The sequence below is a fragment of the Cervus canadensis genome, chromosome 5 (genome assembly GCF_019320065.1).
Source record: "Cervus canadensis isolate Bull #8, Minnesota chromosome 5, ASM1932006v1, whole genome shotgun sequence".
NCBI lineage: Eukaryota > Metazoa > Chordata > Mammalia > Artiodactyla > Cervidae > Cervus > Cervus canadensis.
Genome location: NC_057390.1, coordinates 45,506,385 through 45,520,147, shown reverse-complemented (window position 1 = coordinate 45,520,147; position 13,763 = coordinate 45,506,385). Strand labels below are relative to the sequence as shown.

General features: G+C 41.4%; 1 protein-coding gene across 1 annotated transcript in view; it reads right to left on the bottom strand.

Moving 5' to 3' along the window:
• RMND5A (required for meiotic nuclear division 5 homolog A) overlaps positions 1 to 13,763 on the bottom strand; it is a 61,542-nt gene that overhangs the window by 31,785 nt on the left and 15,994 nt on the right. Inside the window, exon 2 of the mRNA XM_043468756.1 lies at positions 9,733 to 9,875. Coding sequence (XP_043324691.1) covers positions 9,733 to 9,875 — 143 coding nt within the window. The remainder of the gene's footprint in view (positions 1 to 9,732; positions 9,876 to 13,763) is intronic.

Below are 13,763 nucleotides of genomic sequence, written 5' to 3'. Positions count from 1 at the left end.
ATCTCCTATAAAGGTGTTATCATACTTTCATATTTTAAAAAAGAAAAAAGGACTACAGAGTTCTCAACAGAAACCATGCAGAAACCAGAAAGAAGTGACACATTTTTCAAGTACTAGCAGAAAAGAACTGACATCCCAGAATTTTATATCAAGTGAAAATATCCTTCAGGAATGAAGATGAAATAAAGACATTCTCAGATGAAGGGAAGCTGAATTTGTTGAAAGAAGACCTGCTCTAAAAGAACTGCTAAAGTTCTTCTGACAAAGGGGAAATGACCCCAGTAGAAGGCAACTCAAAACATCAAGAGTAAATAAATTGGCTAATCTACCTCTGAAAACTTTCTCTGCCCAATTTTACTTCCACCCCCTTATCTTTCATAGGTGTTAACCCTGATAAGCCTCTTGAATTGTTTTTAAGCACATAAATTTAATTAATTTATGTTTAGATTAAACTGAAATTATTAATTCAATCCTTAGTTAATCATTGCTTAAGCATGGTACAAGCAACACAGGGTTATTTTACAGCACACGTAAGAACAGGTGGTAAGTAATCCACAATAGAACTGCAAACCACATACTATTTACAATCACCACAACACAGCGCAGCTCTCCTCTCCAAAATTCAGCCCACTTTTCTTTAAAGATCTATCTATTCTTAGATGTCAAGTCAGTAGCCTAAAACTAAATATACACATTTAACATTTGGAATTACTCAACACAAAAACAAAAAAGCAAAATTACTCTCAGAATCTTAAATTTTTATTCCTTCTCTTTTTATAGACCTCTTTCTTGGCCTGGTACTTAATCTAAAGAGTGAAATAATACAGAGTACATAGATGCTAAGGCAATAGCGTCCATGCCCATATTGAACAGACTGTATCTAGTACTGAAAAAAGTCAGAATTGCTTGGTTGTGGCTCTCCACCTTCCTCATCCAATCCGCTTACCAGATTCTGCCTGTTGAGAGATGATTTTATAGCAGTTTATCAATACCTTTAAGCTAATTATTACATCTTTATGCTGTTTGTGACAACCAGAACACTAGAAGTAAAGATGCTGCTACCTTGTTCCTCCTCTGGACTGGGTGGGATACAGGCCTACAAGGGTGACTGATGGTAAGCAGAGCAGGACCCAAGGGCCTCACCCCCCATGTCCTCAGCCTATCTTTTGCCTGTGGAAAAACTTTAGCCAAAGAATTAAGTTTAATCAGAGAAGCGAGAAAATGCAGAAACAAAGGAAAACAGTCAAAGGAGACCAAATAATAACAGTTTAGTCATTAAGCACAGTCAGGAACCTTTAGTTTCTTTTCAAAGGCTATAGATAATATTCTGAGCCATGTCCTGTGAGCTGTCCTTGCAGATACTGAGACCACTCCAGGTAGAGAAATTAACCACACGATGACCAGACTGTAACCATGCCACAGCTGCACAATTCCAAGAACTGGCCTCAAGGAAATGGGAACAAACCAATCCTGGAACGGAAGACTTATTGTTCTTAAAACAAGGAAGATGACGCTGATTAGACCACTGATGATCAAGATGACTGTCAGGGCTGATTGTGCTGTTTCTTCATGGAGCCCCTCCCTCTGTCTATAAAAGCTCTTGCCCCTGATTGGGGGTGGGGAGTCAGCCTTTGGACAAGCATTCCCCACCTCCCGCTGCCAGCATCCAAAATAAAGCAAACTTTCCTTCTCACCAACCTGGCCTCCTTACTGGGGCACAGTCAGATCTGGGTTCAGTAACAATGTCACAGATTTCTCCCATACTTTATTCCCCCAGATAAAAGGCTAATCAGATGAATAAAAGAATGGGTATCAGAGGATGACAGAATTTATTACCAACTCAGGAATCTGTCTATAACTCTCTAAATGTCTGAATGCACTCTACAGGCAAGAATCATTGAGACTAAGATTTCTCACTGATTTATCAAACTCATTCAATCCAAACACAACCTTTAGATTTCTACTGATTCATTTACTGATTATTCCCCAATCACATCAACCCCCAACAAATCAGGTGTCTATTATTCTGCAGGAAAGAAATAAATAACTTTGGAAGACATAATGGTCAACTCCAAAGCACAGCCCATATGAAAATAGTTGTTTTCAGCAGTATATGTTTACATTTAGTCATAATTCTAATAGCTACCACCAGACAGTAACTGGTCAAACAAAACAATTCCTCCAAATCTTTCCTTCATATACTTACCAAAAGTAAATTTTGCTCATCTAGAAAAATTTAAAACAGTATAACATTTAAACAAATGTAAACACTTTCTTTTACAATGATGCTCTTCATATAATTTTATTTCACTACTACACTGGTTGTAAGAAAAATCAAAAACCTTTACACTCAAGACATCTGTATGACATTCAAGTTCTAGAACTTATTTGCTAGTCTTAGAAAACACAACTAAGCATGACTAAGCAAAGCATTAGATGAAAATTTCTGAGCTCCCTTCTATCATTTAGCTTTTGCAGTTTAAACCACTAAAGTGGATGAGTTAATTTTTTTCTTAGCTCACATGTAGTAAAAATTAAAGCTAAAATTGTAAAAAGAGGTCGAGGAAACGCAATATAGTATGAGAACTCCTTTTATTATAACTGCACGTTCTTACTGTTGCATCAGAGCAAGGATCAGTTCCAGGCCCTGTTGCTAGGTGACCAAACTCATCTGCATGGCTGCCCAGGAAATCAGCAGCATCGCAAACCAGCCAAGAAGTAGATAGTGAAGAGAAACACCTGTCTATTAGCACTTCTGTTTTACTACATTTTTCCTTTTATAAAGGAAAAGAAAAGAAAAAACATGGAAGGATGTTCTTAATGTGAAGGCACATTCTCAAAAGATAAAAAGCACATATTCAAGGGTGTGTCTGTCTAGAGAAGATATTACAGCTTAAAAAGAGAAATTCAGGACACACAAATTTGTATACCATCTCATGTACTTTTAGTATCATTCACATTTTTAATGGATTAAAGGTTTTAAAATCTGGAAGCTAGGCAGAGGCGAAGTAAATAACTTAGACGATCCTCACAAGACTATGAAATCTAAACAAACCATCCTATCTGTTTGCTTAAACATGCTTACGAACTGATTAGATTTAAGGACTGCCTTTCACTGTCCACCATCCAAAATCAATCCCTTTCTGAAATACATTTTATGAAATTATAATTATTGAGTAAGTAGTGACAAAAGTACATGATAAAACTCAGTATTTGATTTAATGCCTAAGTGCCAATTCTTCTTTTTTTTTTTAAATATTTATTTATCTGACTATATCAGGTCTTAGTTGCAGAATGAGAACAATTAAGTTGTGGCATGTGGGATCCAGTTCCCTGAGCAGGGATGGAACCCAGGCCCCCTGCATTGGGAGCAAGGAGTCTTACCCACTAGGCCACCAGGGAAGTCCCTGCCAATTCTTTAATACTGCTAATTTTTTAAAAACTTCTCCATTGACTTTGGTAGAAAACCTGGCATGTGACCCTAACAATGTGCTCTTGTTGCACCTACCAGGAATCAATTTCCCTTCCAAGCACCTAGTTAATCTGGTTTAGAAGTGAAAGGGGTACTGCAGAGAACATTTAACTGAGAAGACGACGACCTGGACTCTGGCTCCAAGCAGCTTGGGAAAAGTTATCTACTACTTCACACAAAACAAAAAAAAGATACTATGCAAACACTGGACAGCGACAAGTAAAAGAATGAAATTAGAACACTCTAACATCATACACAAAAATAAACTCAAAATGGATTAAAGACCTGAATGCACCAAGGCCAGATACTATAGAACTTAAGAGGAAAACACAGGCAAAACACTCTTGACATAAATCACAGAAAAATCTTTTTCAATCTACTGCCTAAAGTAATGAAAATGAAAACAAATGGGACCTAATTAAGCTCAAAAGCTTTTGCAGAGAAAAGGAAACCAAAAACAAAGGGACAACCCTCAAAATGGGAGAAAATATGAGATTTTTACTAAATGTATTACTAGTAACTTTTTTAGGGGGTATGGTTAGTCTGTTTTATTTTATTTTCAGGGAATTCGTTCCTAGCTTCTAATCACTGGGATCTTTTTACAGCTTTGTTATCCATTTCTTTTCAGTAATTATGAAAATCCTACCCAATACATGTATCAAACTATCTGCCTATATTTCAAACTCAGTTCTTTTTCGCCTTGCTCAGAGTAAGCTTTCTAGACTTTTTCATTTCCCTCCTTGATGAACGGTAACTTCTCTCTACTACATAAGGATTTATCCATTACATACTAATAGTACTTGAGAGTTAGCTGACCTCACCCATTCTAATTATTGTTTAAGGCTAAACGCAAAAAATTTTCTCCTAAAAAAATAAAAAAATAAAAAATAAATTAAAAAAAAAAAAAAAAAAATTTTCTCCTGCCATTACTTTTTTCTCCCCTTACACCCCAGTAAGACCTATATAAAACTATTTTTTATATAGGACTATTTTACTATGTTCAGAACTATTTTACAATGTTCTCTATTTCATTTTTTATGGCCTTACGCCATTTTTTTTAACACAGTCATCATTTTGCCTCATCAATGCATACGCTCCATCTAGTGGCAGAAGATCAGTCTAGGAAAAGTGGTTTATAAAAAGGGTTTTTTTAAACCATTATTTGCCGCCTTAAAATATTACCAGCCCTGCAATGGCCTGATTTCCTAGTACAGTACAGTGTTTAAGAACAAACTCTTGAGTGAAACCTGTTCCTAAACCTTGATCTACCACTTGCATACCTTGGGGTATGTTACTTAATATTTCTGAAACTTAGTTTCCTCACATGTGAAAAGGGAATAATGTGCTTGTGTCATGGGCTACTGGAGAAGGAAATGGCAACCCAGTCCAGTATTCTTGCCTGGAGAATTCCATGGACAGAGGAGCCAGACTACAGTCCATGCAGTTGCAAAGAGTCGGACACAACTGAGCAACTAACACACATCATGGGCTATGCGTGTGTGTGCGTGCTAAGTCGCTTCAGTCATGTCCAACTCCTTGCGACCCTGTGGCCTATAGCCCATCAGGCTCCTCTGTCCATGGGATTTTCCAGACAAGAATACTGGAGTGGGTTGCCATGCCTTCCGGATCCAGGGATCACACTGGAGTTTCTTATGTCTTCTGCATTGGCAGATGGATTCTTTTAATACTAGCGTCACCTGGGAAGCCCTCTAAATGTATGTAATGCTCTCAGCTCAGTGTGTGGAACATGGTCAATATGCCGTAAGTGAGAGCTATATTTTCTGCCTTCTCCTTAGTCTAATTTCATCCTGTTTAAGGAGGGTATGCAAATCCTCAAATGTTTTTTTATCATTCCCTCCCTTTTTCCCCTAATCTCCTTGGATCAAATCTTTAGGCCTTCCATCACTGCCTTTTCCCCAGCCCGACCTTGCCTGACAGGGGCAGCCGCTCCTATCAAGTCAGTCCCTGAGAGTCTTTTAACAGGAGTTGAGCATTTTCTCAGCTGTTCAGTTCCTTTCCTGGCCCCACAGAAGACCACACCTCACTGCTCTGCTGTGCTAAATCTTACCCACTCTCACAAGTCAAATGTAAAAATATCAACTCCAGGGACTTCCCCAGTGGTCCAGTGGTTAAGATGCTGCCTTCCAAAGCAGGGGGGGGTGAAGGTTCAATCCCTGGTCAGGGAACTAAGATCCCATATGCCTTGTGGGGTGGCCCAAAAAATAAACAATTTTTTAAAAATTAAAAACAACAAAATGGAACTTCCCTGGTGGCACAGTGGATAGGAATCTGCCTGCCAATGCAGGGGACACAGGTTCAATCCCTGGTCTGGGAAGATTCCACATGCCTCAGAGCAACTAAGCCCACATGCCACAACTACTGAGCCTGCATGCTGCAACTACCGAAGCCCGAGTGCCGAGAGTCCGTGCTCTGAAACCAGAGAAACCACCACAATGAGGAGCCCTCATACCACAATGAAGAGTAGCCCCCACTTGCTGCAACTAGAGAAAGCCACTCGCAGCAACGAAGACCCAGAGCAGCCAAAAATAAATGAAGGAATAAATAAAATAAAATATCAACTCCACAACCTTAATCAAGAACTCAGTGATTATCTCTGTTCTTTTTATTAGTAAGCAGAGTCCGTCCTAAGCAAACTTAATGTTGCCTCAGAATCTTTCCAGTTCTTTGACATGTACAAAAAGCACCCTTACATGAATGAACCACACCACAGTTTTCTAAAGAACATGTACAATGTTTTTCACTTTCAATTGTCCCACAGCAAATGTTACTCAAATTTTAGCATTATTTCATCCACCCACACACAAAAGTCTAAAGCAGTAATTATTTTTACTGATTTTTCTTACTTAGGAATTAACCTTAAAAAAGTCAAAAGACTAAGTAAAACACTAAATAAAATATCCTAAATAGGAAACAATTCTAAATTTTCTGAAAAATAGAGAAGGAAATAAAAAACAAATTTGGTTTTACTAAAAGAAAAAAAACAAAACATTTTTTTGGCTACAGAACCCAGTGGTTGATATTTATTTTAAATTGTGATTATACTACAGACATCTGAAAACTGTTAACACATTAAAGCAGAAATCTTAAATAATTTTTTATGTTGGCAATAATTAAAAGCCAGAAAGTGTCTTGCCTAACATCATAAACTTTTCTGCATACGTTTTCAGGGAAGTGATGACTAAAAAAGTTTAAAGGAAGCATTGAAACATTAAAGGAAAAAATAAATTTTTTAAACATGTCAAAAATTTACTCAAGTTCCTCACTCAACAACCAGCTTGCTCATATACGAGTCACTAGCTTCTTTATTGTCCTCCTCCCGGCAGGGTGGGAACATGTGCCCACAACATGGTGCTCACAGGCTGCCGGACGACATTCCAATTTATTACTCAAGGTTGTTTACTGTGATACTTAAAGGCTTAAGCCACAGTGGCTTCAGCTTCATCCTGTTTGTTCGCCAACGCACGAGTCCACCCAGCCTTTGCGACAGGTGGCCCCGGAAGCTTGCACAAATTTACGAGGTGCAAGCTAGAAGGGCAGGAAGACTTTACAAACCAATGGAATCATGGACAACATCAGTCAACACAGAATTCCTCAGGTGCGCGAGAAGCTCATGTACAAGGTCTAGGTAGTTCTAGTGGGGTAACAGCTTCCTTTACAGCTAAGGCTAAGTAGATGCCGCCCCTTAACCCCCACAAAAGGGAAGAGAATACACTGAAAAATGTTATAGAACTCCGCTAAGACATCCAAGCTTTCGGCTGTGCCTCAGGACTATAATCCAACAAATGACCCCAGGATCAACTTAATGGTGTCATTTCATGATATATCAGAAGAATCTAGAAGCCAGGTTACCTAGAACCTAAACTACTTTCACAGAAACATATAAAACTACCCCCCCCTCCAAAATTACCTGTAAAAGCCCTTATAACTTCCAAGTACATGAAAAATATACTCAAAAGAGAAATTAATACATTAAAATATTTAATCAGCAATATTCACCTCAAATACCTCCCCACTAAAAAGGTCAGAATGTAGGTTGTTATTCACTGTGTGGATCCCTTGTCTTCCACTTTCAAAAAGATACTTCCATTTTCAGCCCCAAATACATTTAAATGCTTTGTCTCAAAAATTAGCCAAAACAAGACAACCCTTATGATTATGTATAAAGACTTGCCACATTGGGAGGAAGACATGTTTAGCAAGTCACCAGTAGCTGGGGGACAAGAGTAAAAGAGAGCTCTGATGATAACTGGCTTCCCTGGGGGCTCAGACAGTAAAGAATCCACCTGCAATGCAGGAGACCCGGGTTCAATCCCTGGGTCAGGAAGATCCTCTGGAGAAGGGAATGGCAACCCACTCCAGTATTCTTGCCTGGAGAATTCCATGGACAGAGGAGCCCGGCAGGCTACAGTCCATGGGGTTGTAAAGAGTCGCACAAGACGGAGGGACTAACACTGATGGTAACTAGGATCGGACAAGACATAAGCTGGGAATTGAGGACACATGGCCCCCCGACCAGTGGCACCACGCAAAGCCCCGTATCCCAGATCTTGGAGACCACACACGAGGCATGACTGCAAGGCCACCCCCACCTATTCCGGAATCTGGTGTCTTTTCTCTGACTGGCTGCTTCGGAGGCTTCAGCTACTCTCACTGTCCTGGCATCTTCTGGTCCTGCCTGTCCCCACACTGTCATAACTGCGGGTAGCCCAGTGCTCACTGCCAGGAACCTCTTGGGGTCTGAACCATCACTAGAATGCCTTGGTCACTGGCAGCCACCAATACCTGAAGCTTCCTAAACACCACCAGTAGTTACTTCACCCTAGACACAGAGGGTTCCTCACTCACAGTGATTTAAGATCATCCCTAAAGCACGCCCAACCCCACTCTTCCAGAAGGGCCTTGAGTCAGTACACAGCAATAATCACATCAGGCACCAACTGAAGACGTACGACGCCACAGTCACCACAAAGTCTGAAGCCAAAGCCACTTCCAAAGCTCTGCTTACATCCTCAGAGTTAACAGACAGGCCCCACAACCTGAGAGCTATTTCAGAGGACACTCACTGCCTTCCAGCCTCTGCTGGCAACCGCCATCACAGATCCAAAAATGGGGCCGCTGCAGCCAACACCACTTCTCTGGCCTCTTTCGCTGCGGCAAAGCCCTCAGCACACTGGGAGTGGTGAGAGCTCTCCCAGAGGTCACTAACACTTCTGGAGGCCCAGCCATTCAGTCCTGCCATACCGTACCTACCAGTTAGCAATACTTCCTTAAAAGCATCCATGTTACAGTTCTCACTCGGGCTGCCTTGAGTCTAGCTGGCCAACGCTACCCCTTTGTCAGACTATTTCTAACAGGTTTGTGCATGAGTTAACAGCCATTCTCTGGATTCCACGAGTTTCCATGTTACAGCTACTGTCCTCATGCATACAGATGGAGCAACTCGTAAGACATGTTTTGCTACAAAAAGCTCTCCTCAAAATTTCTTCCTACTCTCCCAGAAGTTTACAACATGTGAACAAAAATGTCCACAACCAGTCACACACTCCCCAATAGCTGAAACATTCCTAGGTATCACACAGTAACCTTAAGCCACTTCTCTTGGGCTCTACTAAGACTAAGAACTCCAAGGGCAAAACTGCCCCAGTGCTAAAAATGGTAACTGCTTATAAGCAAACCTCCAAGTCAAAGATTTAAGAGATGTCATAAGAAAATCACTCAACTCAAGTGGCCGGCTCTGCTGGCTAGCAACCAACCCACTCACAGGGCAAACAACACTGAAGCAAAGTGACCAGCAAGCTCACAGGAAGACAAGGAGAGTAGGATGACGCAGGGCAGACAGATGCAAGCTTTGTTACCCCAATCATCCCATAACAGAGGCCGAGTCACACCCTGGGAATTACTCAGGAAGAAGGAAAAGTTACTTCTATAAACAAACTCCCTCAGAGTAAGTTAAAAATTTGGAAACTGACTCACCTTGACATTATGAGTGGTCATCACACAAGAAAATGGGTTTAAAAAAAAAAAAGGCTATAAAGAGAGAAGGGTTTTGGTTTGCTTTTATTCTTGTTTTTTGAAATAACAGCAACACGGAACTTTAAGAGGACCATAGTAACACCATATTACTAAAAGCAAGGATGAAAGAAACAGTATAAACAATGAGAAAGCTAATGTGATGAAAGCAGTCATGGGAAACGGTGGATGATGCTAGAACATACCAAACACTCCCGACAACACCATACCTTATCAATGGCTTTTCCAACCCGAGAAACGCTGCTGTGGATGTCTTTGTGGTCAGAGGCCAACTTCTGAACAGTATCCTTTATTCTCTTACAGCACTGTGTCAAGACAAGTGAAAGTGTCCCTGATAATTCAGCATCTTGACCTATAAAAAAAGAAAGAAAGAAGACTGGCTATTCACAAAAGCAAACCCAAAGATGGCAAGTTATCACATTGGCCCTCTGGAAGATGAAAAGTTAGACGTGAAGAAAAATCAACTGTCCACCTTGAAACAGACGGTAACATCCATAGGTGATATTTTTCAAATGAACAGTAAGAAAGCTATTTTAATTTTTGTATCGTTTGGAATACATTTTAAAATATTACTATGACATAAATCACTTATGTAATTACTAAATTGAATAATACTGCCAAGGCATTTTTAAGAAAATATGTCTAAGTGAATAAACTCACTTACTCAATCCACTTAAACTGTCCAAGTCATTCTCACAACATTTTATTACTAAATTTCCTAAGAAGAGAGAAGTCTAATTGCCTTATGTTCTACATAAAGAAGAAAAAACAAACTTTTTTAGATAACATGAAGAAACAGTGAACATAGCAGAAAAGAGTTTATATACCCCCACCTGTAAGCCTCAGTGAGCCATCCCTACCAGTCAGGGTGGGAGGAACTCTCTGGAACTTCGAGTTCCCAGATGCCCGCCAAGGGCGCACCCTGCAAGCAGGTCTTTCTAAGAATTAGCAGCCTCAGACTGGCTTGCAAGGTTGGTCTCTGGTGGGCATCTGGGAGTTTGGATTTCAGGAGGGTTCCTACCACTCTGACTGGTTAAGAATGGCTTGCTGTGCCTAAACTGTTTATAAAATGTGGTTTGTGCTGAACTGCTTTTCTTCTGGGAGGCTGGAATTTTGGTATCTGCTAGACAGAGGGTGCCTACATGACAGTACCCACTAAACACCAGAAGACTATGTCTCCAAATGAGCCTCCCTCGGAGATAAACACTTCACGTTGTTGTTGTTTAGCCACTGTATCCGACTCTTTGCGACCCCATGGGCTGTATCTGGCCAGGCTCCTCTGTCCACGGGATTTCCCAGGCATGAATACTGGAGTGGGTTGCCACTTCCTTCTCCAGGGGATCTTCCCTGACCCTGGGCTCAAACCTGCGTCTTCTGTATCGGCAGGTGGATTCTATACCACTGAGTCACCAGGGGAATACCATAACACGTCATACTTGTTAGTGTTTGATGCTAGAGGAATTAAGTATGCCCTATTTGACTCCACTGGGAGGGGACTCTCTGCAGCTTTCTCTTGGTTTCCTCTAGACAATGCCCTCTGTGCTTTTCTCCCTGGCTGCTTGTCTCATACCTTTTTGCTACAACAAATGTTAGCCATGAGTATGAGTGTGACCACCTGTAGAGTCCAGTGCCTCCTCCTGTATTACTGGAATCTACAGTAGTCGTGGACTGCCAGGAGATCAAACCAGTCAATCCTAAAGGAAATCAACCCTGAAAATTCATTGGAAGGACTGATGCTGAAGCTGAAGCTCCAATACTTCGGCCACCTGATGCAAAGAGCCAACTCACTGGAAAAGACCCTGGTACTGAGAAAGACTGAGGCCAGGAGAAGGGGGCAACAGAGGATGAGATGGTTGGATGGCATCACTGACTCAATGGACATGAGTTTAAGCAAGCTCTGGGAGATGGTGAACGACAGAGAAGTGGGGTGTGCAGGAGTCCATGGGGGTCACAAGGAGTCGGACACGACTTAGGGACTCAACAACAAAGCAGTCTTGGGGACCTTTTTTCCTTGATAAATCAACAGAAAGTTACTACAGCTGATAGCCTCTTTCCTTGTGCTACCTCCTCAGGAAAGGGCAGCAGGAGGAAGAGAAAGAGAAGTCCAAAAAGAGATTGTTCTCTTTATTTGTATTCTCTTTGTCTCTCTGAATTTGTATTCAGTTATACTTGTCAAGTTACCTCAAGTATAGACCTACACATCCACACCTGTAAGCAACACATCTAGCTCCTGAAACCTTACTGAGTGGTTCTTAAAACTATAATTTACATCAGAGTGACCTGGAGGTCTAGTTAAGACAAAGTAGATGGATCCACATCCCCAGAGTTTCTGATTCAAGAGGTCTGGGATAGAGCCCAAGAATTTGAAAGAGAATAGCCCAAAAGTAAAAGCAGTCTTAGGATCCTCATTCATCTAACAGCTATTTATTGAGCATTCAATTATGTGACAGGTACAGCTGTGTCCAGGCAAAAATCCCAGCAAACCATAACTTCTGGTGAGCAAGATAAATACGAAGTCGGTCAATTACACAATATGACAAAAGAGGATACGTGCTCTTGGCAGGGGCAGGGGACCAGAGTAAAACAAATGGAGAGTGTTTGTGGGTTGAGCCACTGTAATCTTCAACAGGTGGACATGGTAAGCCTCACTGAGGAAGTGACATCTGGGCAAAAACTTGAAAGAAGCGGGGGAAGGGTAGCAGAATATGCCACCCCAAAATAGCCTTTTGGCATAAGGATGATCTTGAGCTGATTATTTCTGAGAAAAGGAGAAGCTCTGAAAACAGTAGAAGTTACCCTTTTGTAAGGGAAATTTAAATGTATAAAATAAACCTCCATTTCTAAGGGTATCTCTGTATGAGGAAGAGAAGAATGACTGCCATGTCCAACTCTGTGCAACCCCATAGACGGCAGCCCACCAGGATCCTCTGGGAGCCTGGGATTCTCCAGGCAAGAATACTGGAGTGGGTTGCCATTCAGTTCAGTTCAGTTCAGTTCAGTCGCTCAGTCATGTCCGACTCTTTGTGACCCCATGAATCACAGCACGCCAGGCCTCCCTGTCCATCACAAACTCATGGAGTTTACTCAAACTCATGCCCATCGAGTCGGTGATGCCATCCAGCCATCTCATCCTCCGTCGTCCCCTTCTCCTCCTGCCCCTAATCCCTCCCAGCATCAGGGTCTTTTCCAATGAGTCAACTCTTCACATGAGGTGGCCAAAGTATTGGAATTTCAGCTTCAGCATCAGTCCTTCCAATGAACACCCAGGGCTGATCTCCTTCAGGATGGACTGGTTGGATCTCCCTGCAGTCCAAGGGACTCTCAAGAGTCTTCTCCACACCACAGTTCAAAAGCATCAATTTTTCGGTGCTCAGCTTTCTTCACAGTCCAACTCTCACATCCATACATGACCACTGGAAAAACCATAGCCTTGACCAGATGGACCTTTGTTGGCAAAGTAATGTCTCTGCTTTTTAATATGCTATCTAGGCTGGTCATAACTTTCATTCCGAGGAGTAAGCATCTTTTAATTTCATGGCTGCAGTCACTATCTGCAGTGATTTTGGAGCCCAAAAAAATAAAGTCTGACACTGTCTCCCCATCTATTTCCCATGAGGTGATGGGACCAGATGCCATGATCTTAGTTTTCTGTTAAGCTTTAAGCCAACTTTTTCACTCTCCTCTTTTACTTTCATCAAGAGGCTTTTTAGATCCTCTTCACTTTCTGCCATAAGGGTGGTGTCATCTGCATATCTGCGGTTATTGATATTTCTTCCAGCTTGTGCTTCTTCCAGCCCAGCGTTTCTCATGATGTACTCTGCATATACGTTAAATAAGCAGGGTGACAATATACAGCCTTGACATACTCCTTTTCCTATTTGGAACCAGTCTGTTGTTCCATGTCCAGTTCTCACTGTTGCTTCCTGACCTGCATACAGGTTTCTCAAGAGGCAGGTCAGGTGGTCTGGTATTCCCATCTCCTTCAGAATTTTCCACAGCTTATTGTGATCCACACAGTCAAAGGCTTTGGCATAGTCAATAAAGCAGAAATAGATGTTTTTCTGGAACTCTCTTGTCTTTTTGATAATCCAGCGGATATTGGCAATTTGATCTCTGGTTCCTCTGCCTTTTCTAAAACCATCTTGAACATCTGGAAGTTCTCGGTTCACGTATTGCTGAAGACTGGCTTGGAGAATTTTGAGCATTACTTTACTAGCATGTGAGATGAGTGCAACTGTGC